The sequence below is a fragment of the Lissotriton helveticus genome, chromosome 2_2, assembly GCF_964261635.1.
Source record: "Lissotriton helveticus chromosome 2_2, aLisHel1.1, whole genome shotgun sequence".
Classification (NCBI taxonomy): Eukaryota; Metazoa; Chordata; class Amphibia; order Caudata; family Salamandridae; genus Lissotriton; species Lissotriton helveticus.
In genome coordinates this window covers 461170153-461197339 of record NC_136060.1, presented here as the reverse complement: position 1 = coordinate 461197339, position 27187 = coordinate 461170153, and the positions used below count along the sequence as shown (strand labels likewise).

Here is a 27187-nt window from a genome sequence, read left to right as displayed (position 1 = left end):
TCCAGTCTACTGGCATCCCCCAACTGCTGTTGCCAGCCAGGTCATAATTTAACTGGTCAGGTAAAGGGTCTCCATACCCCTCCCAGTTCTCCTCACCCTCCTCTGGTTGCCAATCTGGCCTAAAAGAACCAGGGTGGAACAAGGGCACAAAAGTACCCGCCATTGCAAGAACCCGGCATCTGTCAGCTCCAGAACCGGCTCAGTGTCCTCTTCAGGGTGGAGGCTGGGGTCGACGCCGGCTGGGGACACAATAGGCGTCGACTGCAGACGTGATGCCGATGGAGTCAGCGCTGGGGGAGGTGTAGTCCGCTGATCCGGATCCAGGCATGAATCCAAGGGGACCCTGGGGTGCCGGGGCCGTAGCTGCTGGCATCGAAGACCCAGGACCCCCAGTGAGTTCACGGCGCCCGAAGGCACCCCGGCAGTCGGGCTGCACAGAGATGGCATGCATCGCTTCAAAGAAACTCCGCAGCTGGGTAGGGGTCGCACCGGGTCCTGGAAAGGGAGGGAAACCCGGAGTCGACTCAGCAGGCTCCGCATGCTAAGCCTAGGGAGGAGCACCACCCGCATCCCTCGTCGCGTCAGGTGACGGACGGGGAGAAGTCGAAGAGCAACCATGCTTCTTCAATTTCTTCTTGTGCTTCGACTTACCGGAGGAGTGTGAAGACTTTGAAGATTGGTGGTGGTGGATCGCCGACCGGTCCCTTGACCTCCGAAGCCACCAGGATTTGATCAGAGCAGAGCAGACTGGCCGGCCTCAAGAAGCTTTTTGGACCACTCCCGCAAAGACTTCGAGTTCATGGTCCAGCAGTTGGAACACGACTTGAAGTCGTGGTCGGGTTCCAAACATAACAGGCACACGCTGTGTGGATCCGTTACAGACATCAACCATCGGCAGGACCCACAAACCTTGAAACCAGGCATCACTGGCGTGCAGTAGGAGTTAAAGACTCAAAAACGACGTCGACAAAAGTAGGCAAAAAGTCAGTCAAACAGTGACTGGAGGTACCGCTCTCTCCGGATCTGCGCTGGCTGGCGCGAAAAAATAAATAACGACGTCAGCGCGCGAGGGCGGTGTCTAAGTAGCTACTGCAATGTCATACTGGTGACCATGACACCAACGACGAACGCGGAGCCAACCAATGCCAACTTCCGACGCGCAGGGTTACTGCTGATGAAAAATTCTCCAGATCCACTGACGCCTGGGGTTAATTCTAAGGTAAGGAATCTATAACTGTCACTTTCAGATGCACATAATCAATGTCAGACATTCTTAAACTTGCGTCAGAAATTCAAAGTTCTGATAAAATTTAGCATATAAGGACGACCACTTGTTAAGAGGGGCCCTATGCCCAGAGTATTACCCAAGATTCTGCCACAGAGAGTCTTGCTTACTGCTGGCACATTTCACACTTCGTAGATGCTACATCTTGCCTGAAGCTAAGAATGCTGAATCCCATAAGAAATCTGCTTGTTACCACAGTGTGCATTTGCCCTTCGCAGGGAACTTTGTCTTTGCGCCTCCACTGATGACGACAGCCTTCACTGTCAAAAAGGTACGCAGCGAGTCTCTACTCACTAAGAAATTCTAGACTGAAAAATGCTCTGCCTTGGGGAACATACTGAACGACTATTACGGAATAATGCGTTCCTGAGTCAAGCAAGCTAAACAACGATTTGCTCGAACGACGACTTGGCCTTAACCACGCATGTGCGTGGTTAAGGTGAAGTCCGTCTAGTGTTCGGGATGGGCGGAGTTGAGTCGGACAGGTAAGAGGGGCTCGGGGAGTTAGTGCTAGTTTTTAGGGGGTGGGAGGGGTTTGTGTCAGTTTTTTGGGGGTGGGAGGTTTGTGTTAGTTTTTAGGGGGTGGGGGTTATGTGTTAAGTTTTTAAGGGGTGAGAGGAGTTCAGGTTAGTTTGTAGGGGGGTGCATGTTAGTTTTTAGGGAGTTGGGGGAATCGGGTGAGTAGTAGGCATACTTTTCTTTTAGCGTGCATGCCTTTACCACGCAAATGCGTGGTAAAGGAATGTGTGCTTAAGGAAAATTGAGGTTAAGACTCAGTCGTTGTAGAGACCGCGTTGTCAGGGTAATCGTTGTTGAGGAACTTGTTGTTCTAACATTCAACCCTCTGCCTTAATATAGCACACAGAAGTGGACATTAGGAGGTCAGGTTCTGGATGGCATTAAATGACTTTTTAACAATGCTGGAAATGTTCATTCTAAGCTCATTATTAAGCAAGAAGGCACGTTATGTTTTTAGAATATTCTGTGTAGTTGTTTTAGATGTACTGAGAAACAGATGGTCCTTGTAGTAATAAATACTTTTAACTTACAAGTGTTCATTCTTCTTAGTACAATATGTGTGATCCGGTGAAGTATGAGTTACTTACCTTCGGTAACGATGTATCTGGTAGAGACGATTCGAGCCGCAGATTCCTTACCGTAGAATTATCCCCAGGCGTGACACTGGATCTGGAAAACTTTCTGCCTCAGCATCCTTGCGCACTGGGGAGACGGCACCCCGTGACTCCGCCCGACATCGTTTGCGTCCATGACATCAGCGAGGATACACAAGTCTCACCCCGGAGCGCCCACGTCAGTTTTCTTCTGAGAACTTTTCTGCTCCACAACGCGGAGCCAGCACTAACCCGTTGCGTACCTCTGGGGTGCTGCGCTGGCAGAATGTCCGCCGCGGTAAAATGGCTAACAAAACTAAGAATTCTGGAACAGTGTGCGAAAAACCCAGCTAAACAGAAGGGAAGAAACAATGGTGAGGAACAGCACCATCCAAAATAGAGCCAGGTACTGAGGCGCCAAGATCTGGAATGAAAGAACAGGGCACCGCTACTGGAAAGCAATCCTGCAAACAAATACAGCCTCCCCGGGGCAAAAGCATGTGAAAAATACACAGCAGAACAAGAAGTCTGCAGCCACCACCCGGAACAGAAAGTGACACCAAGGTAAGAACAGAGAGCAATGACCATTCAACCTCAGACAATACCAGCAGGGAGAAAGTCTCCCAAAAGTCAAGGTCGGTGGAAGAGAAAAAAACAGTCCCATAAGGCTCGCGAAAAACAAGAAGCAGGGGCGCCGGGCCTCACTTCATGGCCCCTGGCCTTGGACCAAAAGAACTGGCGGGCGCAGCTGGACGCCGACATGCGCCACTAAATGTCCAGACCACAACGTCCAGGCGGGCACAGCTGGGTGCCAACAAGCAACCAGCCTGAAAACAAGAAGAGAAACAAGTAGGACGAACCAAGTCATCAACACAGGAAAATACCCCTTCTGGACACCAGACAGAGGACCAAGCCAAACGGCAGACAAAGGGCAAAAAACACCGCAGCACAACGCTGCCCAAGAAAACGCACCAGCGGCATACAGCAACACCAGGAAGGGCAAGGAACCCGCAAGGGGAGTCCACCCCTTCCAAGTGTAAGACAGGGCTATCCAATATCTATAATACCCCACGTAGGGTAGGACACGGCCCAAGAAGTATGGGAACCACTCTTAGGAGCCGGGGAGGAAGGCTCCTGGCGCCGAAACGGCACCATCTCGACCTCTGGTGAGACAGCTGCCTGCTAAGAGGACAGAGTGGGACGGGGGGGGAAGCCAGAGTTACGGCGGTCTCCTGCGACGCCACAGGGAGCCCCGTAGGGATTTGCGGCGAGGCAGGGACGCCAGGCGCCGAAGAGAAGAGCCCTGAAGGACCGCACCTCGACGGCACAACCCTCCTACAACCTGGAGTCGGAAATGCCAGGGCCGGAGCCAGCAGCGGCGGCAACGACTACGACGACTCCGCAGAAGGACCAGAGCGAGGCAAGAGTTCCGCGGACATCTCAGGAGGTGGAGGAAGGGCCAAAGAAGCCTGCAGCGCCGCCGCGTAGACTGTCATTTGGGCGCTAGTCACCTCTGCGCCGGGTAGGAAGGCAACAGGCAGGGGGCGCATGTACCGGGGGAGCAGGCGCCCACCGAGAAAAGAGGAGAAGGTCTCGGAGACAAACTAAAGGACCTACCAGCCGGCGAGCGACGCCCTTAGGACCGCGGCGAAAGACTGTCGCAGACGAAACCGGCGGTTCCTTGCTTCTGAGGTAGGGGACGGACGCTGGGATGACACCAAACTGGACAAGCGCACCGACAGCGACTTCATACAGCGCTCCCACCGTGACTTAGGCTTAAGGTGCTGGCAGGCGTCGCAGCTCTCAGTCGTGGTGCTCACCCAGAACCACATGCAAATTGGGTGAGGGTCCGTCGCCGGCATAGGACGCACACAGGAAGTACACGTCTTGAAGCCCGAAGGCATTCACACACTACTCCACTTAACACCAAAGCATGTAAAAGAATAGAAGGCCCGAAAACAGGTGAGGACACAATCTGGATCCGCGTTGCACGTGGAAATGAGAAAAAGCTGATGTCGGCGCGCTGTGGTGGGACTTGTGTATCCTCGCTGATGTCATGGACGTGGACGACGTCGGGGCGGCGTCACGTGGTGCCATCCCCCCGGCACGCAGGGATGCTGTTGCAGAAAGTTTTCCCGATCCAGTCTCACGCATTCTACGTTAAATAATCTGTGGCTAGTAGTCTCCATCAGATTAACTAAATAAAGTCTGTTGCTGTTTCCATGGTGCCTTGATTTCATTATAGGATTATTAGTAACCCAAAAGCAAAGTGTTTAAGTAAATTACACACTGAACAGTGTTTTGAGGGTCTACATTAATCTGTCTTTCACATTCATTGCTGGTGTACTGAACAAAGTTCACTAGTGTAACCTGTGGGTGAGTAAGCACACCTTCAGGAGTTACGCTTGTGTAGTAAGTTATGCAAGAGGACAGTAACGAGAATCAAGCGACAGAGGGTTAAATATGGGTTAGTGGATGCATTATAGGTGGTGGCTAGATGTAAACCTAATGGTGCTGGGAAGATATAGGCTTAATGTTTAGCCCTGCTGCAGAGGAGAAAATCACATCTGAGGTGGAGAAATGAAGGACGCTTTCACATCTCTTCAATTCTGGCTTCTCTGTGAATACAAATCTGCTACTGGGTCTTCAGTCACCATTTTCATCCGATACTTGTTTGAATTCACCAGTAAATAATAATCAGTGGCACCTAGTGATGTTTGAAAGCGGAGTGCAATATTTGCCACAAATTACAGAAGTGAAGACTTTTTCTAGGATGTGTGAGGGTACCTCTCCTGAGAATGCTCTTCAAAAACAGAATCGATTAGGGAACAATGTTTCCCAACCTGCTAAAAGAAAAGTCATAAAGGGCACTCATAAAATATTCCTTCATTATCTTGGTGTGTCAATGAAGCTTGACACTCCCCAGATGTTGCCCCATATTTATTTTAATTTGCTCGGGAAACTCTGCAGCAAATCTTTAAAAAAAAATTGTTCAGCTTGATTGGAATTTCAGGATTTTCTAAGTTAAGGATTACCTGCTTGAGGCAAAATCGGCATTTTGTCATAGTTTTCACCTTGCCAAGAATTACCTACAATACGCCAATAGAACTTTGCCACTAATGCTGCCTATATTCCATAGATGTCCCATACGTCCACAAGCATTTGCAATGCAATAGGTCTTGTATTACTTAAAGTTTGAGCTATTGGCGTTGCAAATAATCATGTTTGTTGGATTTTTTGTTAAATATTCCAGCATACCAAACATGAATTGCACAGTGTTAGGCTTGACATCTTTGGTGTGGTTTCCCCTAACTTTTTGCCTCTACCTCCTGTATTTTGGCTGCTGTGCTAGATTTTGTTTTTGCTGGCTTAGATGCTTTTGGCACTTTGCCACTGCTAATCAGTGTCAAAGTGCAAGTGCTCCTTGTGTAAATTGTTGTTACAATTGGTTCTCCCTGATTGGCATATTTGATTTACTTGTAAGTCCCTACTTAAGTGCACTGAAGTGTGCCAGGGCCTGTAAATCAAATGCTACTAGTGGGCCTGCAGCACTGATTGTGCCACCCACACGAATAGCCCTGAAAAGGTATCTCAGACCTGCCACTGCAGGATCTGTGCGCAGCTGTTAACTGCCATGTCAACTTGGCAAGTGCACCCACTTGCCAGGCCCTAACCTTCCCTTTTCTTACATGTAATGCACCCCTATGGTACGCCCAAGGAACCCCAGTGGGCAGGGTGCAGTGCATGTCAAAGGTAGGACATGTACTGGTGTGTGTGACATGTCCTGATAGTGAAATAATGCCAATTTCGTTTTTCACTATTGAAAGGCTATCTTGTGCCATAGGCTAGAATGGGAAACACTTGCATCTTAAACGTACAACTTCCCATTGGGACAAGATAAAGAAATAAAGGTTTTGCTCTCTGAACTCAGAATTTAATAACACCTCTTTTAAAAAAAGGTTTTTAAACTGTGTATTTGAAAATGCCACTTAGGAATTTTTTTTGTTTAACCATTCTGTGCGCCTCTGCCGGTTTGTGTATTGACTGTCTGGTTATGGAGTGACAGGGGCTGGGGATGTGCATTAATTGTAGACAGCCATAGGGTTTGGGGGGTACGGGAATAGTGGTTGGTTTGAGGTGTGCCTGCCCCTTCCTGGATGAGTCAGAGCTGACCTGAATAGACCTTGGCTGAAATTAGACTTGTGGGAGGAGATTTCCTTGCACCTGAATAGGGCCTGTCTCCCTTGAACAATGCTGTCTCCACCCCCTGTGGTCATACTGCACCAGTGAGGACAGAACTGGTTTGAAATGGGTTCAGAGACCCTTGCGCAAAGAGAACAAAGACATTTTGGGGTTTAAGTATTAGACCTAAAACCCCAGAGATTTAGAGTACTTCTGGACTCAAGAGGAACCTTGGCCAAGGAGAAGCGCTGCAGAGCTACGAGGAGGCCTACTGCCCCTTTGCTGTGTGGGGTTGACCTGCATTGCTGTTTCTGCCAAGGAAAGGACAAAGACTGGAAATTTGCTTTGAACCTGCTTGATCAAGATCTCCAAGTGTGTGGCTGGCCTCCTGTTCTGAAGTCTCAGGGACACAAAGACTTCACCCCCTGCTCCCCTGAACTCCTCTGCTAAGAGTTCTGATCTGCCACAAGGTGCCTGTTCCATTTCTTGGCATGTGGAAGTTGTGCTTGCTGCTGGGAGAAACTCAAAGAACTGAAGAAATAGACGTATCGCTCTTCTTGCGTTTTTTTTCCAACGCAACACCGCTGTGCGAGAAGAATCTCCATGTGTTGCCGCTGCCAAAACCGACCCATCAAGTAATTGCGGCTGAAGAAACCATATCTGTTTATCAAGGCGTTTGAATTTGCAATGCGCCATTGGGTTGCTGCCTCTTGCTCTACTTTCCTGCCTACCATGTCCATTCTCATGCTCTCCTTTTCAGGAGGCGGACTAGTGTTGGGGAGGGGAGTTGGCCCTCTTCCTTGCTGTGGTGACCATAATAAAATCAGGCACAGTATTTCCCTGTATATACTTAGGGTCTTTGGAGGAGGGTTTATAATTCTTCTCAACCCTTGGTGTCACTCCCTTGGCTGAGGCTGGCTCCTTGAAGGCGTCCTTGCCCCAGTACAGGATGCTTGGTAGCATGGGAAGATACTATGTGCCCTTGCTAGCAGGGGCTAAAGTTTCCAAGAGGTACCATGTTTCCTCCTTTTTTTCTTTGAGGACAACCCCGAAAGCATCAGCTGCTCTCTGCATGAGGCAGTTATTTATAGAAGGCTATGTCATCTGGAGGTGATGCCTTTGGGGCATAGCAGCATATCTCCTCTTCTGGGCTTTCTGTGTCAAGGTCGTTCCATGGAAGCTCAAAAGTCTCAGAGGCGTCTTCGTTCTCTGGGGGTGACTATGTATTCTACATCCTCTGCACATGGTGGGAACCGCGGGGATACGGAATCCCTTTAGCGCTTCGTCAAACTGCTTCTTTTGGAGGAGTGCCGCCAGTTCTGCCTCCAGGCATGTTTTCTTTCTTTCGACCTCGTGGGCTCTCTCGGCATCGGAGACTGGAGATTTCCTCTTCTTTGGAGTGGTAGACTCAGTTTACAAGGTTGGCGTAGTCCCTTTTACGGGTTTGTGCTCGACCCTCTGTTTCAATGCCGTATACGATCTTCCCTCTGAGTCCTTCGGCAAGGTTCCATGGGGTCCTTTGGATCACAGCTGACCTTCGATTGCCTTTTCCTTAGGCATTGGGGACGTCTTAGGCTGTGTCTTTTTCTCGTGGCCCTTTGGTTCAGACTGTTGAGAGTGTCTTACTTTGCTCGTCTTTTACTTTGTGTTATTTTTCTCTGCGTCTCCTTTGAGAATTTCAACGTCAAATCATTTGTGCGTCACCTCTGCTGGGGCCCCTTGGTCCTCATAGTCGCTCGATAGACCCAAGTCCTTCAGTGAAAGTTTATGTCCTTGTGACATTGTTGCGTAGTGTTCCTCTCTTTGCTTTTAGCGTGCCCAGAGAGTCTTCGATGGAAACACCGTGCAGGCCTTGCAATTCTTGTCCTTGTGATCCTTGGGTAGAGAGAGGTTGCACACATCGTGTGGATCGTGTTGGGCACATTTGTGGTGGCACTTGAGGCAGAATTTGAAGGGGAAATTTTCCATTGCCCCAACCTTGCCATTTGTCGAAGTATGCGCGTCTTGGAGGTGTTCAGTAGCGAAGACGTCATCTCTGGCGGCCAGTTGTGTTCTCCGATCACGTAGTCCATGTCTGATGTAAGTTTTCGTTCAAATATCAAGTTCTTTCAGGGATTTTCAGATATTCTTTGGGAGCTTTCCCTCTTGCTTCTAGACTCAACTGGAAAAAAAGAATCTGAAGATGGCTACTACCTACAACAACCTCCAGGGCACAGTCTGACACCACGCACGGGATGGACCTAGCACCAAATGGTGGTCGATGACACCCAAAACACACCAAAAAAACAATTAACACTATTCCGGACCCAACTACTAGATGGCGGAATAATGCACAGCACATGAATCCAGAAAAGGATTCACGCTGCAAAACTATGTATTTATGCATCATCACATACACACTGCCCTTCTATATCCCGAGCTGTTCCTCAAACAAGAACAGCGTCCCACGAGTGGTGTGTGCAACCGCCATTGCGAAAGTGAAAGCGTACTGAAAATAAAAAGAAGAAGCGGGCACCATTACTAAAGCAGGGTTCTGCGAGTGGTATGTGCGGATGCCACTGCTGAAGCACGGGGTGCTGTGCGATCGCACAGCATGTCATGCCTGCTTCTGCAAGAAATTAAGTGAATAGTTCTATCTAACTGCTAATGAAAGCTGCAGATAAAGGACACATGTAAGAGGGGATATCCGTAGGAGAGGTAACAGGAGAGAGGGAGGTAGTAAGGAGGGACTACAAAGCCTATTGACAAATCAAAAGCGATAATTTACAAAGGGCAGGTAGAGGAGCCAATTGTAAAGATGGACAGAGCTTAACGTCCATATCCTGAATACTGCATGTCTCGAAGAGACAGCTCAAGCAGTGCCTAAGCAAGACCTAAAAATGTCATCCAGTAAGGCCAGCAGCTCGACATGGGGGACCCCAAAAACATGTTGTGACGCTCTCACTGAGACCAAGGATTATGTCCAATATGATAGTACCAATCTTTGGCCATGGTGCCTGACATGCACACAGAAGCAACACTGGAATTGATCAATGAGAGTAAGGACCTGCTTCAAGGGGGGAGGAGTTGGCCTAACGGCTAGGGTGGTCGACCTGGAATCTGGGGAACTGGGTTCAAGTCTCGGCAATGACGCTGAACATCCTGTGATTCTGGGTAAATCACTTAATCTCCCCGTGCCTAACCAAAATTAATGTGTCCTCACATAACGTAACTGGTGCTTTGTAAACGCTCTGATACCAGATTAGCGCTATATAAAACTCTGCAGATAAAAAAGTCCTTACCCAGCTTGTAATACTGAGCTTGAATGACCGCTCTATCAAAAACTGGAACAAGTCTTTGAATCCTGCCTCTGCATCTCTGCGGATATGATGCACTGCAAGTAGCATTTCTGCTAAATATTTATTTTGCTTGTATGGGTGAACATATATGAAGAATGACTGACACTGGTGCATGTCCCAACATCCATTTGCATATTGCAGTGTCTTAACAGCATTCTGCAGATGGGTAGATCTCTGACACTTTCTGCCATCGGGTGCTTGGAGACAGAGATGGCTGACATGCACACTAGCAATGTTCATGAAAAAAGAATGTTATAGTTTCACAAAGGCTACTAAACGAAAATGCAGTAAATGAAGTGCAGAACAGGCCAGAGCCCAGGGGTATTAGCTGCGGTCTCAGAAAGCGAGGCAGGGCCATACATTCTGTTGACAAGCTACCAGTGGTAATAATACTATTCACCCTGTATGCAAATACTAATATTAGTCTCTATGGTGTAATTCTGCTCATTTAACATACACTTCAGTATGTGCATCTCACTATTAGTAGAAGTAACGTGTACTATATGACGTAAATTTAGTTCGCAAATCGCTTCAGGAAGCACTATCACCATGAATCCAGGTCTCATTTTTGCTTGTACAAGTTACTATCATTGGTTGATTTAGCTCAAATGGTTCAACTGACAAATTAAAATTGTAGTACCTCTAGTGCTAGGCCTAAAGCATGATGAGTGACATATACTGAGCAACCTGCCATGTATGTATTGGCTTTATCAGATATGCATTTGTATGCAAAACACACATCTCATGTCTATTATGTTAATTTCACATTTCTTCATTTTCAACCTTTCAGAAAAATTGTGCTTTCTCTAGCCATTTGTCAGCATAGGTGGCAAAAGCAAATGTGTTACACACATTATTTTATACAGCTCCACTTAAAAAATATTTCCTTTACTCACTCTGAAATCTTTTTAACAAGACATATGCAAGATAAAAATAGGTGCAATATTTTATAAAATAATAGCTTGCATCAGTAATGCAATACCATGATTCAAATATACTATTGCAGCAAATGTCCAACCCAAAAATGTTTCTCTGAAGACAGGACTTTTTAACAGTACCAAAAACATCAACTTTCACATTAGAATAGTGCAACAGACAAATCACCACCTCATGAATGGCACTTGCTTACCTCTCATGGTGCAGAAATGACACGTTATATAATTTTACATAAATCACCACCATGTTTCAGTCATCATTCCCCGAAAGGTGTGGCAATGTTAACATGTAATCATCAAGTCTTATAAAGAAAAAAAACTTACATCAATAAATGAAGCATTTACATAATCTGTATTTTCCTCTCCTCTTTTCACTGGAATGATTACTCTGTTAAATTCATCTAAAGAAAGGAAAGTTACATAAACATTTAGAGTTGGTTAAACAGTGGGCACCAGGAGAACATCACTGATTAATATTTATATTAAATGTGATTTTGACATGGCTAAGAGATCATAATCAAACCCAACAATTTATGAACAGCATACATCAATTACAACTTAAATCAGACCGCTGTACCGCTAGCAAAAATGCTGGATTTGACTGGCTCTTAGCTGGTAGATATCTACCCTGGAGATTCATAGCCAGTATAAGAGAAATCCGCACTACAGTTTCAACCCACATTTCAATACGCCTTTCAATAAAAGCTGCCTGTGAACATCCCAGAGTTCTAATAAAGAACTAGAATATTGAGTAGCTCACAGAAAGTGCCTACCCTGGGAAACATACTGCTGGAGAAGACATTCACTTTCCTGTTTAGAAGGCTGAATATGTACATGAACATTTTCTTCTCCATTACTACAAGTTCCTGGAATAAAGGACTCCTCGAAAAAGATTCCTTTCCATTTTTTCATAGTACAGATTTAAATTGCGTAGTCTGTGAAATTGTATAGTTCAAGACAGTTTTAAAATTTGAGCCTCATTTCTCAGTCTGATTTTCAATGTTTGATATTTACTTTTTATTGTTTTGAAAGAACAGGCAGCATTTGACAGCTATATTAATAAGACCATCGCATCTGGATCTGTAGGTAATGCCAAAGCCATGCAGCAGAAACAAAAATACTAACCACTTGTCTATTTAGTACTTTTGTGATCATGCAGTGGTTGGTAGCGAGCTTCTAATATATGCCAACCACGTGACCCACATTTTCTTGTATTCTCATGGTCATCCATGCACCTGGTTTCTAGATTCCTCAACTAGAGCACAGTAGTCCATGCCTCATAGCCATTCCACCAACCTAGGGAGCACAGGTTCCACCAGTCTTTCGTAATGTGTCTTTTGACCCCCATATATAACCAAAATGTAATATTAACTTGTCCTGCTCAGTCCATTCTGCCCTATGTTGATAACCAAAAAGAGAACTCAATTGAAGTTTCAATCACGCATTGCACCATAGCAGGAATTCTAGACCAATTAACTTTCAATAAACAGGAAGTCCTATATCATGAAGCAATGTTTCAATTAGTAAACATATTAGAGTGTTTTTTTCATTTACTACAATTTTTCTGGACTACAATAAAACAGAAGTGATATAAAGGGATCTAAAACAAAATCCCTAGTGTCCTGACAGCCATCTTGGCTTCAACCCAATCATCATCATTCAATGTTCCCAGTTCTGCAGACCATCTGCCTCTCAGGTCTTAAGTGGGTCTGATGTATTCACAACTAGTGACATATGAAGTCTCAAAACGCTTTATCGGGTCCAGAATCAATTTAGTTTTAATTGGGTTAAACCCAGGAATTGGGCTTAGGGTCTTCTAATATGGTTCAAGTGCAAACTATATTTGCAGCCATAGGAAAAACTGAGTCCTATGCAAACCAAATTTTGCACCCAACTTAGCATAAGATTTGACATGCTAAAATACCCAAACATCACCCAGTGTGGTGATGCTAACCCTGTCACAGGGCTTTAAGTCTTCCTGTCTCAAAACTCAAGTTAACCAAGTGCCTTCCCACAGCGGTTTGCTTCTTAGGTAACTTCTTCATCCAAGTGGTCTATTTGAGGTCCTTAGACCAAATCTCAAATAGCGCTCGAGACAGGAGGGTTTATTTTCATGCAGGACCATCAATAATCTAGGTCTTCCCAGATCAATATAGTAGTACGATCATCTTTCGTTAAACATCATTGATAGGGAGCATCTGTGCTGCCCAATATTATAGCTGAATATCTGGTTCTGCCAGTTACCCAACAAGGGATGACTGAGCACATTTATTAAATACAACCCGGGGGAGGCGGGCACCATTCGACAAGTAAGAAAAAACAAGTTACTTATCTGTACACTGTGGTTCTCCAGTATTGACATCTTTTATAGATTCACATGCTTGCATCTTCCCCTTCGTCATGGTGGGAGTCCCATGGTAGAAGTAAAATAGCAGTATTACAACTTTAACCTTCAAATGACAATAAGAATTCACTAGCTTTAGCAACCTATTACCAATGTTATAAAACCTTCACACTCCAGCCAATCAGAACTTAGATCATAGAAGCTCCTTCCACTGCTGGGCCACCATACCTCAAATTTCGAGCACAAGTGCCACAAGGTAATAAAAAAGGTATGGAAGGTGAACCTGAAAAGGGGAGAAGGGAGTATGTGAGTCCATAAAAGATATCAATACTGGAGAACCACAGTGTAGAGATAAGTAACTTGATTTATCTCCATTATTGTATCTTTTATGGATTCACATGCTTGAATCAGAATAGCAAGCAGTACCAGAAGGTCAGAGGTCGCGGGTAAGGTGAACCATCCCACCATGCGACCCAAAAACTAACCACTTATGGTAACCATAAAGAGTATCTAACATGAATTCACAATAATGCATATATATGCTAAAACATATAAAAGACTATCATAACCAGAGTACACTTATATTGCAGAGAAGAAACTTTGAAGATCATACCACATGCGAATAAATGTTACAAAGTAGATTGCCCAACTGCCACATCCGCCTTCTGCCAGGCATCCAGGCTTTAATGCTTTGTGAAGATATGGACGTTATCCCATGTCGCCGCCCTGCCGATATCAGACTGGGACTCTCCTGTAAAAAGGGATGAGGAGTCTTCCACCTTACGTGTTGAGTGCGATGTGGCCTTGGCAACCAAAGGGCGGCCAGCCCTCTCATGACAAAAGAGAATAGCTGAAGATACCTAGCGAGCGATAGACGCCCTCTTCAAAGTCTGACCCTTCCTAGGTGCAGAGAAGACAATGAGTAACCGAGTAGATTTTCTGAAAGATTGAGCCCTTTGCAAGTAGAATTTTAAACATTGTTTAATGTCCAGATAATGCATTCCCCTCTCAGCTGGCGAAGAAGGAGCTGCAAAGAAGGAGGGCAAAACCACTGGCTCATTTGGATGAAATGCAGAAGGCATCTTAGGAATAAAAGATGGGTTTGTACGAAGAATTACTTTATCCGGAAAGAATTACAGGTAGGGCTCCATTGTTGTGTAGGCCTCTATGTCACTAACGTGATGGCCTACAGGAATTCCACCTTCCAGAGGTTCAAACTGATTTAATAAGCTGCAAAAGGACAGTATTTAATTGCCACAGCACTGAAGGAGGTCTTACTGGAGGATAGACCCTGAAAAGTCCTCTCACAAACTATTTTGTCAATCTATTAGACCACATGGACAAACAACCAGAACGTCATCTGTACCTGGAGATTGCCGCTTAAGTGCACTCTGATGGCCGCATGAGCTAGACCAGCCTTGGTATGAGAAGAGATAAAGCAAAACGTACTCAGGCAGCAAAGAAAGGGGATCGGAAGAGTGCATGGTACACCATATACCAAATTGTTTCCACTTGGCCGAGTAACATTTGACCTTAGATGGAGCTTGAACATTCTGTAGTATTGTCTGACATTCCCCAGAAATCACGAATTGTCCGAACTCTGTGTGATGAGAAACCAACCGACAAGTGTAGTGTGTGGACTGGAGGATGAACCACTTGGTCCTGGCACACAGAGGAGATTTTCTTTTGGTTGGAAGAGAATTGTAGAAAACCTTGATAGGCGAAACTGCTCTCTGAACCAGTACTGTTGCGCCCACGCCAGGGCGATTAGGATGACACAGCAAGATTTCGGTTTGATCTTTTGCAGAACCTTTGGAATGAGAGGAAACGGAGAGACTGCATAGGCGAACGCTCACTCCCAAGAGAAGTGGAAGGCATTTCATAGAGAGCCTGGCTGCGGAAACCTACTGGCGAATGATCTGCATTTTTTGTTGAGTGATGTAGCGAGCAGATCTAGGGTTGGAAATCCACAGCAGCAAAACACCTTTGCACCTGCTCGTTGTTTAGATCCCACTCGTGACACTGCCTTGTGTCCCTGCCGAGGGAATTGGCTCAATCGTTTTGGACTCCTGGCACATGCTGAACCTGTATCGATATTTAGTGGGCTATCCGCCATTCCCAGATTTGCTGAGCCAGGATTGAGAGAGCCTGGGATCTTGTTCCACTTTGCTTCAGCAGATAGAACATGATGGTGGTGTTTTCTGTGCGATCAGGATTGATAATTTCCTGAATCTTGGCAGGAATGCTTGAAGGCCCAGAAAAACAGCCTTGAGTTTCAATAGATTTATGTGACATTGTGCTTCATGAGCGGACCATCTTCTGTGTATCTGCAATTCTTGCACTTGGTCACTCCATCCAATCATGGAAGCATCCGTTGTCATAACCGACTTTGGCTTTGTCGTTAGGAAAGAGACCGTGGGAAAGATTGTCTCTGACTGTACACCAGGACATGGCTGAAACCATCTTCAGTGTGATTGATGTGATGTCCTCGAAAGAGCCAGACCGCATCCATTGAGCGTCGAGCTCTTCTTGGAGAGGCCTCATCCTTAGGCGACAATGCGGAATCAGCGGGATACAGGATGACATGATCCCTATCATTGACTTGTATGTACTTACTAAAACACACTTTTTTGTGGACAGACCCTTCACTGTCCTTTCTTTAGTGGGAGATGCTTTTGAGAGCATAGTGTCCAGAGTTGCTCCTAGAAAAACTATGGACCTGGAGGGGGACAGGCAGGACTTTTCCTGGTTGATTCTGAGCCCCAGGGAACTAAAAAGCTGAACACAGGCATCCGTAGATGATCTGGCAGATTAAATCGATGAGGCCTTCACCAACCAGTCCTTTAGATAAGGGAAGGCCTGGTGCCCGGCTCGTCGTAGAAAAGCCGCCACTGGAGCCAAGCACTGGTGAAGACTCTTGGAGCCGACTTCAGCCCGAAGGGTAGTACTCTGAGTTGGCAATGGCATCCTGCCACCTCAAACCTCAGAAAACGAACATGTTTTATGTGAATGGGAACTTGAAAATATGCGTACAGAAGATCCAGCAAAGACATATAGTCCTCCACAAACACGCCATTGAACTACGGAACCTACTAAACACCACATCGCCGGACGTCGCCTTCCTTACGGAAACCTGGATGAACGCCTCATCCGCGCCCGACATCGCCATAGCCATCCCGGACGGCTACAAGATCATCCGAAAGGACCGCACCAACCAAACAGGAGGAGGCATCGCCATCGTCCATAAGAACACCATCCGCATCACGACCAGTTCCGACAATAACCTCGCAGCCTCCGAATACCTTCACTTCCAGATCCACACCGACCCCAAGACCACACTCAGAGGCACCCTCATCTACAGGCCACCAGGACCCCGCACTCAATTCAGCGAAGACATCACTGACTTCATCAGCCCACACGCCCTCCCTTCCGAGGAATACATTCTACTGGGAGACCTCAACTTCCACCTGGAAAAGAACAACGACAGCAACACCACCACCCTTCTGGACAACCTCTCCAATCTCGGACTCAAACAAATTGTAGACACCCCCACCCACTATGCCGGACACACGCTCATACCAATCTTCTCCTCCAGCAAGCACATCTCCTTCAATCACGCCACAGTACTCCATTGGACAGACCACAGCTGCGTTCACTTCAACTACAAAAAGACCACGACCCACAACCAATTCCCCGCAGAAACTGGAACAAAATTACCACCGACCAGCTCTTCACATCCCTTCACCAAAACCCTCCTGCCAAATCATTGGACCCAAACCAAGCAGCCACCAACCTCACACAATGGATCACCCACAGCGCTGACGAATTAGCACCCTTGAAAAACCATCACATCAAGCAAGGTAGCAAAAAAGCCCCCTGGTTCAATGATGACCTTAAGAAATCCAAGAAGATTTGTCGCACCCTCGAGAAAGTCTGACGAAAAAACCCAACCACCGACAATCTGGCCACCTTCAAGAACGCCACCCGCAAACACCACCAACTGATCAGATCCACCAAGAAATCAGCATTCAAGGATCGACTCGACAACAACGCCCACAACAGCAAAGAACTATTCAACATCGTCAAAGAGTTTACCAACCCCACCGCCGGCACCAACGACATCACTCCCTCTCAAGACCTCTGCAACTCTCTAGCCTCGTTCTTCCACAACAAAATCGCTGACATACGTAACAGCTTTGGCGACCAGTCCACCCCACCCACCTCCGAACCTAAACCCCCCTCCAACAACCTGTACGCCTGGAACCCAATCACCACTGAAGACACCATCCGCTTGATGAACTCCATCCACTCAGGATCGCCAACCGACCCATGTCCCCACCACATTTTCAACAAAGCAGACTCCATTATCGCACCCCATCTCTGAGATGTCATCAACTGCTCCCTCAACTCCCCTACTTTCCCGGAAAGCTGGAAACATGCAGAACTCAGCGCCCTCCTGAAGAAACCCACAGCAGACCCCACTGAACTTAACTACCGCCCCATTTCGCTCCTCCCATTCCCTGCCAAAGTCATAGAGAAAACAGTCAACAGTCAGCTCGCCGCCTTCCTCGAATCCAACGGCTCCCTTGACCCATCTCAGTCCGGCTTCTGAGCCAAACACAGCACCGAGACCGCCCTCATCGCAGCAACAGACGACATTCGAACTCTACTGGACAACGGAGAAACAGCGGCCCTCATCCTACTTGACCTCTCCGCAGCCTTCGACACAGTCTGTCATAGCACCCTTATACAACGCCTCAGCAACGTCGGAATACAAGGAAAAGCATGGAACTGGATCATCTCATTCCTCGCCGGAAGAACCCAGAGAATCCGCCTCCCCCCTTTCAAATCGGAAGCCACTGAAGTCATCTGCGGCGTTCCAGAAGGATCATCACTCAGTCCCACCCTCTTCAACGTATACATGAGCCCCCTCGCATCCATCGCGCGCCAACACAACCTCAACATCATCTCCTACGCAGACGACACCCAACTGATCCTCTCCCTCACCAAAGACCCAAACACCGCCAAAACCGACAAAACGGAAGTCCTCACCTTAGGATCATCCCCCTCCGCTTGGGACGACACATGGTGGCCACAGGCCCTGGGAAACGCACCCAAACCAGCGGACCACGCACGTAACCTGGGCTTCATACTGGACTCCTCCCTCTCGATGAACAGACAAGTCAACGCCGTCTCATCATCATGCTTCAACATCTTACGTATGCTCAAAAAAATCTTCCGCTGGATCCCCACCGAAACAAGAAAGACCCACGCACTGGTCACAAGCCGACTGGACTACGGAAACACCCTTTACGCCGGAACCTCAGCCAAACTACAGAAAAAACTCCAACGCATCCAGAACGCCTCAGCCAGAATCATCCTAGACATCCCCCGCCATGCTCACATTTCCAGTCACCTGAAAGACCTCCACTGACTCCCCGTCAACAAGAGAATAACGTTCCGTCTCCTCACCCACGCACACAAAGCCCTTTACGACCTAGGACCCGAATACCTCAACATGCGCCTGACCTTTTACACCCCCACCCGCCAACTACGATCGTCCAATCAAGCCCTCGCCGCGATTCCACGCATCCAAAGATCCACCATGGGGAGAAGATCCTTCTCCTACTTAGCGGCCCAGACCTGGAATTCTCTCCCCACCCATCTCCGCCTTACACAGAACCACCTCTCCTTCAGAAAACAACAAAAAACTTGGATATTCGATAAGTAACGTACCCCCCTCCCTCAAGCGCCTTGAGACCCTCTGGGTGAGTAGTGCGCTATACAAATCTCAACTTGAACTCCGTAGCCATTAGAAGCCGAATTTCCTAGAAATTGAAGGGTCTGAAAGGTTGGGATTTGATGAACTTGTTCAATGACCTTAAATACATTATCACGTCTTTTTCTTTATCACGAAGTGAGAATAGAACCCCAGTTTGGGTTTACTGGGAGGCAATTTTTTGATTGCCTGCTTGATTAAGAGCAAAGGGATCTCCTTCTTGATGATTTGGAGAGGCTGATGGGAAGTTCTTTGTGGAGGCACATTCAGAGGCCGTGGAACAAATTCCAGGGTGTGACGGTGGTGAAATATGTCTAACACCCATTTGTCGGAATATATAAGCTTCCATTGACTGAAGAATTTGGAGCAAACAGGGCCGAACTGAAGTGGTACTGAGACAGCATGGACCTGTGGATCCTCATGGTCTCTTGCTAGCGTTGTGAGCCCTTCCTCCTGATGGTGGGCTTTCGACGTGCTAATGGTCAAGAATAGGCATGTGTTGAGGTTTGCCGAACGGGCTGCGAAGAGTATTGGGCACGAAAGCCCTGCTGATAATACGGCTGGAAATGCTGTTGAAGCTGGAGGCGAGAGAGATATTGACCTGGAAAGAAGTAAGTCTTTTCTGCTGCAGGTTAACTAAAGATTTAGCCGTCTCTGTATCCGCTTTTATCGACTGCAAAGCTTTAACTACATATTTCCCAAAGAGAAATTTGCCATCGAATGGCATATCCAAACTTTTTGCTGGAACTTCTGGTTGAAACGTCGTAGCCTTTAGCCACCCGGATCTCAATACCACTGCTCCTGCCATCTGTCTGATGAGGCTATGGCCATTTTTTCAATGGCCTTAAATCAATTCGGAAGAAGCTTTCCCTCCTTCCAACAGCACCTCCTTTGTCTCTTTTTATCATCAGGAAGGAATTCTAGCAAGGCCGAGATGTCGGACCACATCTGGCAGTCATACCTTCCAAGAATAGCCAAGGCATTTGAGGCTCTAATGGCAGTGGCCGCCAAAGAGGAGAACCTTGTGCCATTGTTGTCCAATCGGCACCCTTCCTTGTCAGGCGTAGTCATACACGGAGAGGAAGGGTTCTTTGACATCACTTGAGCTGCTTGCGTAATGACTGAATCAGGCTGGTGGTGCCCAACCAGGCATGCAGGAGAGTCCTAGGGCGCCTTGTACTTCTTGTATAACTTCGGTACCACTGCACGAATAGAAGTTGGCGTTTACATCAATTTCAGGCCTTCTTGCCATATGAAGTCTACAATGGGAATGTAGCGAGAGGAGCGTTGCATAGTAGGCTTAAAATCGTATGAAAAGCACTCCATCTCCTTGACAGGTATCGGAAGGCCAAAGCACCTAGAAGCAGTTTCTAGCAGATCGTGGAACCCGGCGATATCTGCAGGCAGAGAGTAGGCTGGAGGCAGGGTAGGAAAAGGTGGAGTCGGAACCACAGTCATCCCACTCGTCGTTGACATCCTGGTCCAACTGCAATTCCCCCTCCTCTAGCTGCTGGCCGTCATCATCCTGACTTTGTGCAGTAACTTCCACAGGAGGCGCAACATTCTTGCTCTTCTGCAACAGGGGTACTACCCGCAATACAGGAGTGGGGGACTCCTGAACAGGAGGTGGTGCAGAATCTGCATCAGGACGTCTCCTATAATAGTCATTCAGCATTAGCCGAAGATCGGACAACAATGACACAGGGACATTTTTAGGTTTCGCGCCTAGCGTTACACTGCACAGGAGTGTTCGCGCAGCGAGAGTCCTTTGGATCGGGTTTCAGAAATGAACCCTGGAATTGCACACGCTCGGGCGTGTGTTTTTACTTTTGCGGCCTGCTATTGGCCTTTCCCTGCTTGTTCTTTTTTAAAACAGCACACAATAGGCTAGAGTCGGGCGCATAGCTCGGCCCCTGGCCTATTGGTGTCTATTACGCGAATTTCCTGCCATATGGTTTCAATTATCGGGCCCAGACACGGGCGCTATAATTGAAAGCATATGGACTTATGGTACTTGTTCAAATATACTAACATGTACTTTGTAACTATCCCCTAGTAGAAACGTTTTAAGGTTGCTTGTCTACTGCGGATAACTTATTTCCAGAAGAATTATTTCAAATTGAGGCCGCTGCTGATGCTAAACTACTTTAGTATGCACATTTCAATAAAATGACAGTGCTTTTTCTATGTCAATATATCAACATTGAGTCAGTGGTTAAATCGGTGTTTCTGTCACTGTCCCTACTTCTCATTCGGAAATTGACATGGCCATAGAGTTATGCGGCTGAAAAGTGCAGGTCGCTGCACTGTGGCATTGTGGGCGGACGGGGAGAGGGAAATATGGCGGATGCTGTGGAGCTTTGAGTATGTGCGTGCGCGCCGCTCACTTCTTCCTTCCGCAACCGATGTAGCAGCACCTGATTGAAACTTTTTATTCTCTCTTTCTTTAGGGAGAAGAAAAGAAGGCGAATAGTGGAACACACACGCTACAAGTTAGTGTTGGGAAGTGGCATTTTAAAGATTGGGAATGAGCATTCAGCTACCCGTGAACTGGCCAGGGACTGCAAGGAGACAGGCCACATACTTTAACCGGAGACAATGAATGATAGTGCGGGCTGTAGATAAGGGGAAATGCGTGTTCGAAGAGCATAGGAAAACTCTTTATTCTAGACAGCTGAAGTGAGTGTGGGTCTAAATGATAATAGGGAGCTGGGTAGAGACTGTACATTGCAGTTGAGGGCAGAGCTAGCAGATACAAATAGCAGTAGAGTTTAGGGGTCGAGAATTTAGAGCAAGGATCAGATGAGGTGAGGGTCTACCGGTAGTGGGCGTGAAATGACAAACGTATATTCTAGGCAGAAGAGGGGGAAGAGTCGAACTCGAGTAGAAACAGGGCAAACTGGCCAGAGACGAGTTTGAGGTAGATAAGGTGGGAGGGACAGATTAAAATCAAGCAAGGTATGAGGTAGTGTGTTGAACTGTTTGTATAGGTTTGCAACCTAACTGTATGACCCTAATATTGACATGTGCAGACATTTCATGAATGTGTAAGAGCAAAATGTTTAAAATGGAAATGTAAAAGTGCAAAGTACTCGCTATTCCCAAGTGCCTATTTTCTACTGAGAAGTGCCGGTACAAGTGCCAAACAATGATGCAAAGTAACATACACAATTGTTCTTTAGAATACAGTATGAAGTAAGGTTTTCGGGAAGAGTTTCTATTTGGTAAAAAAAGACTGTACACTAGGGGAGAAGTGTATATATACAGTACCATCGTCCGAAGTCTGTTTTGGCAATGATACAGGCCATACACCAGCCAGTGGATTGTTCATAGAAACACAAGCTACAAGGTTGGAGATTAGCGGTATCAACACCAGGGGGTAGGAAGGATATCTACAACACAACTGCTAGGTTAGAGGCAGGAATGGGCAGTGCACCATCTTGGGGAATGGGAAAAGGTGACAGTCCGCCGCACACTGACAAACAGGTGGGAGAAGAGAGGGCAGAGGTAGCACATCTTTGCGAGGGGTGGTAATAAAACATCAGCTAAGAAGAGGAAAAGTATAGATATTCACCAAATGGGGGCCGGCTGTATGGTGACAATGCTGTTGACAATGGAGAGGTAGGATATAAGTCAACACACATGCCAGAAGTAAGTGGATTTAATCCACCACCAGAGATTGGGTGAGCAAAGACAACAAAAAGGGTGGGGCTACTACACAACCATACACCAAAGCACAAATGACCAAGCAGCGATCGTGGAGCTGCAGAGGGCTAATGATGAGGACAGAAGAATGAATTCAACATGGTAGGCTAGAGGGAATGGACAATAAGGACTTAGGGGCATATTATCAAGAACGGCGGCAAAAATGATCGCCGGTTTAGCGGCATAAAACTGCTGCTAAAGCGCCGATAATGGGCTTGATAATATGCCCTGGAGAATTTCAATAGAAGCCCATGTTCACACCAGAACATGGACTTCTATTGTAATTCACAAGGACGTATTATCAAGCCCATTATCGCCGTTTTAGCAGCAGTTTTCTGCCGCTAAACCGGCGATCATTTTTACCGCCGTTCTTGATAATATGCCCCACAGATGTTGGAATATCTGAAAATGGCCACAAGACAACTGTGTAAAGACAGAGGGTGTACACCTGTGGATGGAAGCAGCTGCAAAGCACTAGGACTGTAGACAGAGAATAGATTTAATAAATCAACTGGGTGACAGTAGCTAAGTAGGGTTAGAAATGTAGATGGAGCTAATTAGAAGATACTGCATGGTTTTGGAGTTGGAGCCCACCACCAGCCAAGGCAAAGAAAAAGATTTTCTATTGGTACAGAACACATAGATGACAAGAACTTAGACTTTGTAGACACATCTTGGTTAACAGGAGTTACAGGATGTCGCATCAGAAGGAATGCATCATTTGCCTGCCTGGAGCGGTTAGAAACCAGATTTTGAAAGGATGGAGACAACACAGTCTGGCTACTAGACTGGATTAAACCTTTCTTGGATAGGACGGCTAAGGTTTTGAAGAAGGACCCCGAAGCAGCTCTCAGTTGTACTTGATACTGTTCTAGAGGGATGTAGTATGGATTGTATGTCTGTGGCGCAGGATACCGCCAAGTTATTTAAGGAGTGTATATTTAGGTAATCATTTGCTCCCCCTCAACACTCACGCTCTTCTACTTGGAAATAGTGCCCATTAGGTTGCCATTGTCTGTTGTTTAGATATGGGCTGTTGATTTCAGATGGTCTGTCCCAGCATCCTATCCTTGAGCTCAAGTGTCATAATACCATGGAGGTGCAAAATGAGAAACCACGTTTGTCCATATACAACCAATGGTGTGGGATTGGGTGGGCACATGAAATATGCTTTATTGAAATGTGCTAGTTAGGCTGCCAAAAGTAGGTTAAGAAAACATGGTTGTCTCAAGTTAGTGCCAGAAACAAGACCAGGAGCACGTACTAACCATTCCATCGTATGTACACAACAAGAGGTTTCCAACTGCACACATTACACCTGATGAACAGCATCCTTAATTTAGGATCTTAATGGAGCTTGGACATTTCTCACCCACACTTGCCCGCACCTGACATGCAAAACAAAAGTGCATCAGTTCCCTGTTAAAGTTACGTGCAGAAAGGATTTCAGGTGGCAATACATTATCATATACCTGAAAACGGTCACTGGCTGCAAAGGCTTTTACATTAGACAGCCAAGGTTATCACTTTAAGAGAGCGGAATTTGTTTTGTTCTCTCATAGCTTCAACATGTTTCCATATCTGTTGCCTCGTTTACAGATTTGAATGTTTTTGTGTGAAATATTTTATTGATAAATGCCCATTGTAAGCACCCTCCGTTCATCATTGTTCCTTGCATAATAGCCTCTTTGTTGTAGTGCAAGTCCTTGTGTTGGAAAACCAGGCTTCTACTGTAAGTCACTCTGCTAGTAATCTAGCTACAGTCAGTTGTGGTGCCAGTGATCACGCTGTACAACCTCCGTTGACCTAGAGGTATGGGTCCATTAATTAATCTTCCACAGGCGTGGTGTTGCTACTTAAAGTCTTCTGGGTGTTTGCCAGTAGTTTTCCCCCACTCATTTGTTGCCTCAAGTATGCATCTTCCATTATAGTTCCAGTAGTTATGTCCCTAACAGTTCTCACACCAGGAATGACAAACGTGCCTGGCTCTTCCAGGGGTACCTGAAAGGCAGGTACCCCTGGAAGGCCGGCGGGGCCAGGGCAGTCAGTGACACACCAGCTGAACCAAACATGTGACTGACTCTGCTCCAAGTCCAGCTCCACTCTAACCACAGATTGCCAGTTGAATCAGACTAGTCCCAGCGCATTTTACTCCATGCTTGGGACCACTGTAACTAACAGAGCAGTGCTGTATATTGCCTTTTCTGCTGCTTTTCAGCATTTCCTCGCGGACTTCAGCTGTCTGTCAGGTGTCACCGTCTCGGTATGTCGTGAATGTCTGTCCCCTGAGCACCCTGGGCCGTCGAACCAGTGGGACTGGTTTGACCGGGAAGCGATAGTCAGTTTTTCCAGCTTCCACCTATTTAAACAGAACACTATCCCATTCTCCACGGGGTGGCAGGCAGTTCCCACACTCCATGGACAGAAGGCTCTCTGTGCTGTCACCCACTTACAACGTGTTTCCTCTTTGTCCAAACTCGATGTTTGTGTTCCTTTATTTTTGGATGCTTTTAGTATTACTGTTACACACACACACACAACTACGCACACCCACAACTACACACACACGCACACCCACAACTACACACACACGCCCACCCACAACTACACACACACGCCCACCCACAACTACACACACGCCCACCCACAACTACACACGCCCACCCACAACTACACACACCCACAACTACACACACACACACACCCACAACTACACGCACACCCACCCACCCACACCCACCCACCCACAACTACACACACCCACCCACCCACAACTACACACACACACACCCACCCACAACTACACACACACACACACCCACACACCCACAACTACACACACACACACACAACTACACACACACACACACCCACCCACAACTACACACACACACACACACCCACCCACAACTACACACACACACACACACACACACCCACAACTACACACACACACACACACCCACCCACAACTACACACACACACACACACACACACACACCCACCCACAACTACACACACACACACCCACCCACAACTACACACACACACACACACAACCACACACAGTTGGACTTGGCCCTTCTGGCAGGTTCACCCCTGAACCTTTTTTGCATTGAACTCGGAGAGGAGTATAGTGATTTCTGCTCTTTGCGCACTTTGGCGCAGTGTAAAGCGCGTGCGCTCTGAGTGAGTGTGTGAGATTGGCCTGCCCTCCCATAGGAATGCATGGGGGATATGTGTGTCCATGGTAGTTCCTGATGTGTGGGGAGTGCAGTGTCGAGTTTGGTGTGTGCGAACTCGTGAGAGTAAATGCAACGCGATGATGTGTGCGGCTTTACTGTGTATAGTGAGGAAGTGCCACTTCTAGAAGTTGGCATGTCTGAGCAATTAATGTGAATTGGCTGTCTGGCTTGTGATTGGCTGGTGTGCCTGGCTCCAGGAGTCAGGATGGGTCTGCCCCGGTGGTGAATGGGGAGATCTGCATGTAGATGGCAGGGAGGGGCTGAACCTGGGACCTGAATAGGGCTGGGCTTTCCCTCCACAATGCTGGCTCCGCCCCCTGTGGTGCGACGGATGTCCTTAGCCTGTCCAGTGAATGGGAAGAGGGGCTGAGCACAACAGAGTGCTCCAGAACCAGCTGCGTCTGGCTTTTCCCCCACCCTGCACCCTAGAGACAAAGGGATTTTGTGTATAAAAAGAGGCTGTGACCTCATGTAATATGTTCTTGTTTCCTGACTTAAATCTACCAGGGGCGTGCTGCTGCTGGGGCCCAGGGGAAGGCTTGCCTCCCTGGGCCCTGTCCAGCCCCAGGATGCCTGGATCCTAACAGGAGGGGGCGTGCTGCTGGTGGGACCCAGGAGGTACCGCCATGGGGGCTGCCTCCTTGCTGGAGTGCCCTGTGTGCTGCCCCTGGGCCCTACATTGCCCCCCCACTTTCATTTGACCGTTTTCCTGTGCAGTGCCCTGGGAGAGCTTTATTTTTCTGTAAACTAGACCCAGCTGAAGGAGAGCGCGGGCTTCGCAGCGCCGGGCTGCCTCTCGCCGGGAGGGAATGCCCAGCATATGGATTCCCCACTCATGCTGTGATTGCGGGTGCCACCCCGCCTATTTGGATTTAATTACGGGTGCCCACCCCGTTTGTAGTGCCAATGAGTCCGCAGGAGCCCACCCTGCTTTGTGTTTTTAAAATCCAGAGGGAGCCTGCCCCTCATTTGCCGCCCGATTGCCGCCGCCCGCCTGGTTGGGGGCGGGGCCGCCGGACTGAAGTGACGCCGGCACCAGGAAGTGCGGCCGGAAGTTGTTTTCTCAAGAGAGGAGGTCGGGACCCCACCCCGCCTTCTTGAGGCCCGGGTAAAGTAGAGGGGCGGCAGCGGCCGCCGATGGCAGCGCGGGGCTCCCAGGAGGGACAGGGAAGCCCCGCGCCACGAGAGGAGAGTTGCCTGGAGCCCCGCGAGCTCCCCTGCAGAGTCCCGCGTTCCCGGAGAGGGACCGGGTGAAGGAGCG

At 47.5% G+C, this 27187-nt stretch overlaps 1 protein-coding gene across 4 annotated transcripts in view; it reads right to left on the bottom strand.

Annotated features, from left to right (window-relative positions):
* The window catches only part of PTPRA (protein tyrosine phosphatase receptor type A), a 724758-nt gene that overhangs the window by 163615 nt on the left and 533956 nt on the right, over positions 1–27187 (bottom strand). For all 4 annotated transcript variants that reach the window (XR_013608377.1, XM_078678706.1, XM_078678707.1 and 1 more), the window contains one exon: positions 11177–11253. Coding sequence is in view for 3 of the 4 variants with exons in the window: in XM_078678706.1 (XP_078534832.1) it covers positions 11177–11253 (77 nt within the window). In the remaining variant the exon portion in view is untranslated. The remainder of the gene's footprint in view (positions 1–11176; positions 11254–27187) is intronic.